The following is a 4,817-nucleotide window of genomic DNA, read 5'->3' on the forward strand; positions in this document are numbered from 1 at the left end:
TTTTGCCTTGAATTCCACCTGTAATATAGCAATGTATTCCTGTACCATTCCTATTATGTAGCCTTATAGCTGTATATTTGCAGTGTGAGAGGGACTGCTGCCTATGACTGCTACTCTCAAGAAAATTGTAGTGAGAATTGGTGATGACACTACTGCCCTTGCTGGAGTAAAATCTGTACCTGCAGAAGGACCTACAGACAAGCATCACACTGCTTCTTCTTAATTAATTCTGTGGATTTGTGTTTCTTCCACCTGTCTTGCTGCCTGGCTTGCTTGGTTCAGCTTCTACAGATCAGGTCCTCGTTAAAAATAAGGCTTAAATGTTTATATTCCCAAATACATTTAAACTTATTAAACAGTTTAAAAGTGTGCACACTTAATAGTCTGCTATGTCTATCATATAAATTCTGATTTCAGTAATAGATAATGTGTAATGATAAAAAAAACAAAAACAAACTGCATGAATAGGACACTGTTTTTATGACTTTCCCAGCACTACCTGTTGACTTATAATACATGAAAAGCTATTTAGTACACATAATTAGGGAATGTATGCGAATAATTCAGTGCTGTTAACAGTAACTGCAATTACACTAAAACATGGGATATTTGTCTGGTGCTTTGTGCCAGGGTTTCTCATACTAAAACATTGGTTAGCCAACCAGAGGATGCTTAATAGTACCATGCTTGTTGCAACCATCTACCTGCAATTATATGTACAGCTTCAATGGATATAAATCATTAGAGTAGCTCTCGTGCTGTTAAAAAAATAAAGCAATTCCATTTTTTAAGCAATAACCAAATAGTGCATATATTACTGCAGTGTATAATTTTCACCTGGCGTTTTACATATACGGGAACATTCTTTCTTAGCTTAGCTAAAAGGTCTGTAAACATTTTTTTCAGGCACAAGTTTGCTAGATTTATATTTAGGTATTTGGCTTAAAGCAGGTAAAGAACATGAACACTGCCAGAGTAAATAAATAAAGATGTGCATAGGGTAATGATGATGTAAAAGTATGGCAACACTGAGCAACTAATCACATTTTACCTCTCATTAGTACAGAGAAGTCAGTCAATTTAAAAGGTGACTCGCTGCTATAGTTGACAGTGATTTGTTCAATGCCTTTCTATTTACAGTGCATTTCCATTTTTGCAGCCAAATTGGGATAACGCCTACAGTATTTATGTGTTGCATGTTCCCATTAACATAGCATATGCTTAAAAAATCTTTTAAAATGCTTCTTGCAGTTTAAATCGCTTTTTCTTGGGTTAAGGTTTTATGGGTTAACATTTCTACTTGCTTATTTTTCTTCGTAATGTTAGGGGAGGCTGTGGGAGGTCTGAGGTGGCTTCTCAATTGTATGTTAATTAGGTGAATGAGAATGCTTAAATTTCAGTCTTAAGTCTTTCCATTAGGACAGATCACTGTGAAAGTGCTGAGAAAAACCTGGAATCAGTCATCTTGCCTGTGGCAACAAAACATCTAAAAAGGTAAGAAATATTTTTTTTCATTACGCTGTATGAATAGGATCACATAACAAACCTAGAGTGGGTTTTTCTCAAATGTGACTGCAACATTGGAAATACACTTTAAATCACATCAGCATTTTTTATTTCACATTGAGTTCTTCATCCAGTATGTGACTTATTTTATAATTCCCTTCTCTGCATTCACTTTTGTGCTTTTTCAGTGTTTGGGTCTTTGCATCTTTGGTTAAAGGTCTCTAGAGCACCTTTACAACAAGCAAATCACATTTACACTTGTCAAGTAAAATGCAACTGGGACAGCCTAGTACTTTCCAGAGATGCTTAAAACATCTATCTTAATTACAGGTCCGCAGCTTGACTTTCTCTTAACAGCGAGCAGTACAGAAGCTCTAAAGCAGTATTTGTGCAACTTGATAAAACGTGGTGTTATCTTCTCCTTGTGTTACTTTTCTGAAATATCAGAAAGTCAAATAAAAATACTTTAGGCTGTCAAGACAAGCATGTAAACTTCAGAGTCCCTCTGTAGTGAAGGATGAATTTTGAGTGAGCATTTGGAAGCTACCTGTGTTCTTTGTAAAAAAAGTTTTCTTAACAGGAAGGCCAACATGGAGCTCTTTCCAAAACCTGCTCCCTGGTTGTTTAGACTTTTCTCCTTTCCATTTAATAACACTGAGTACGGATTGAGCTAGCTTTAACTCCTTCACCTTCTGTTTGTTCTTAATGGCCTTATACTGAACTAACACAAGTCGGATATTGCCCTTAGAAGCCATGTTTTGCAAGCCGGCTTTCAATTCCAAGAGGGCCTGGGTACCTTGGTGGACATAACTTGGGCTAATCACAACAAGAAGACGTCGGCTTTTCTTAATGAAGCTCAGTGTCTCATCTGTAATGACTGATGGGAAAAAAGGAAATTAATTAGTGTATTTCAAGAATTCTTAACTGTGTTTCTAGAGAATAGGTGGTCAAAATGTAAATTACCAAGAAATCATATTTATTATCATCTAGTCCTATAAATGCCGTCAGGATTTGTTTTATCAGGTCCCCCGACATCACAGCGATGGCCTCAATGGGTGACTCAATGTCATCATGACACATCTGAAATGCTGTAATTACTTATGTGCATTTGAAATGTCCCCATTTTGTTCACTTAAGTTAATAAGGAGGCTCATTAGACGCCTCCACAGGCACAAGAACAATATGCGACTCCCCTTAAGCTGGGTATACACAGCACAAATTTCGTCCGGTTCCTGATGAACTGGCCAAAATTTGCACACTGTAGGTGCCGCTCTTGGCACCCTTTTGCTCGGCATCCCTCGGTCAGCTGTTTGAAGGAGCCAGTTGGAAAATTCTCGGCCAAATGGAGCAAGCAGTCAATCAGCTGCTAGTTTAGTTTAAGTATTCTGACAGTGGTCGGTGGCCACTGTCAGAATACAATGCAAACAGCGGAGATTTGTCCATCAACGCTCGTAAGCATTGATGGAGGAATCTGTTATATTTTCTTCGTTCAGCCTACAGGTTGAACGAAGAAAATATAAGTGTGTATACCCGGCTTTACTCCTGCAAAAGGAAATACAGCTCTGATGTGGACAGCCATGAGGACCCTAGTGAAGCTGTACATTTTGTGTTAAAGCATAATGTGCTAGCCCACTTATCACCTGCGCTGCACTGTCCACTTCCCCCTCTGGCATGGACACTGCCATCTTCTCCCGGTCTTCTTCCGGGTTTGGCATCTTCAGCCTATTGATTGGCCTTGCATGCGCAAGGGAGTTACCTCATCTCACCATGCTGTGTCTGTGCACTAAACTGTGCATGCAATTGCTGAAAGGCAGGTAGGAGATTTTGGCAAAATAGACTTTAACAGTCTCATATGCTTAAAAAAAACCTGCCTGTGAGCAATTTTTCAACTAGATCACTTTACTTCTATTTTAACGTTTTGTTACCACTAATTAGTCAATTACTCTGTAACTATTTTAATAATGTTCCAGGTTCTGTGATAATAGAATTAAATACAACATATAAAAATGGTATGGTGTGTTTTTATTTCATATCTTACACTAAACTATAACCACATGACAGTCTAGACAGTTTCCTCAACTGTTACATACATAGTCCTTACACCAGATGGTCACAGCAACTAGACATATGCTTCCTTACTAAAAATAAGAACAAGTACTTACGAAGAATAACGGAATTGTCTTACAAAGCCCCTCAATGGAGTTAAAAATAGATGATGCAGTCTGGTTTTCTGAAGTCTAACGAAAAGGTCATTTTAAAGACTCTGACTATATTGCAAGAAACAAAATAATTTGTTTTTTGACTGTCCAGATAAGGTAAGCTGTTACCATAGTTCACAGCAACTAAGTAGAACATGTCCACAAAAATCAAACCAAAAAATCACTGAGCCATACTTAAAGTGAAAATGCTACTTACTTCCACCAGGTAAGCTGTCTCTGTCAAAGATACACAGCTTGTACCCAAATTCATTTTCCAGAACTCCTCTCAGTGTCACTAGAACAAACTCTTCTTCCTCTGCATTCCTTGCGTAGGATACATACACATCATATTCCTTTCCATCTGCCAACAAATCACAAAATACAGTAGCAGGTTTGCATAGGTAAACAAAACACTTACTGGTAATAAAAATGTCCAAAAAAACAGGGCAATGTTAAAGAACAGGATGGATTTTATTTATTCACAAAGTTATTTTGTATTGTAATTACTTCAGTCTCACTGTAGTAGAATCAAAAAATAAATGTGAATCCACCCAATATAAATCCATGCCCTATTTTGCGGTTTATTTCTTCACCAGATCATAGATTTTTGCTGGCTATCTTAACCCCTTCATGACTGAGCTTTTTTTTAGTTTCTGTTCCTTAATGACTGAAGCACTTTTTACATTTTTGCTGTGATTCTTCCACGTCAGTCATATACTTTCTTACTAAGTGCACCTACACATATTATACAGGTGAAACTCGATTAGAATATCGTGCAAAGTTAATTTATTTCACTAATGCAACTTAAAAGGTGAAACTAATATATGAGATAGACTCATTACATGCAAAGCAAGATAATTCAAGCCGTGATTTGTCATAATTGTGATGATTATGGCTTACAGCTCATGAAAAACCCAAGAACCCCAAATCCACAACCTCAAAAAAGTAGATTATTACATGCAATCAATAAAACAAGGATTGTACATAGAACAATATCGGACCTCTGAAAAGTACAAGCATGCATATGTACTCAGTACTTGGTTTGGGCCCCTTTTGCAGCACTTACTGCAATTACTTTTGCAAGATATTCTAATTATTCGAGTTTCACCTGTA

At 37.2% G+C, this 4,817-nt stretch overlaps 1 protein-coding gene across 1 annotated transcript in view; it reads right to left on the reverse strand.

Moving 5' to 3' along the window:
* Positions 1–1,612: 1,612 nt before the first annotated feature.
* Positions 1,613–4,817, reverse strand: part of IL1RAP (interleukin 1 receptor accessory protein) — a 150,994-nt gene continuing 147,789 nt past the window's right edge. The window contains exons 10-11 of the mRNA XM_018576415.1: positions 3,922–4,065; positions 1,613–2,383 (exon numbers count right to left, since the gene is read on the reverse strand). Coding sequence (XP_018431917.1) covers positions 2,001–2,383; positions 3,922–4,065 — 527 coding nt within the window. The 3' untranslated portion in view covers positions 1,613–2,000. The remainder of the gene's footprint in view (positions 2,384–3,921; positions 4,066–4,817) is intronic.

Source organism: Nanorana parkeri, unplaced genomic scaffold (assembly GCF_000935625.1).
Source record: "Nanorana parkeri isolate BGI_ZX_2015 unplaced genomic scaffold, ASM93562v1 scaffold66, whole genome shotgun sequence".
Classification (NCBI taxonomy): Eukaryota; Metazoa; Chordata; class Amphibia; order Anura; family Dicroglossidae; genus Nanorana; species Nanorana parkeri.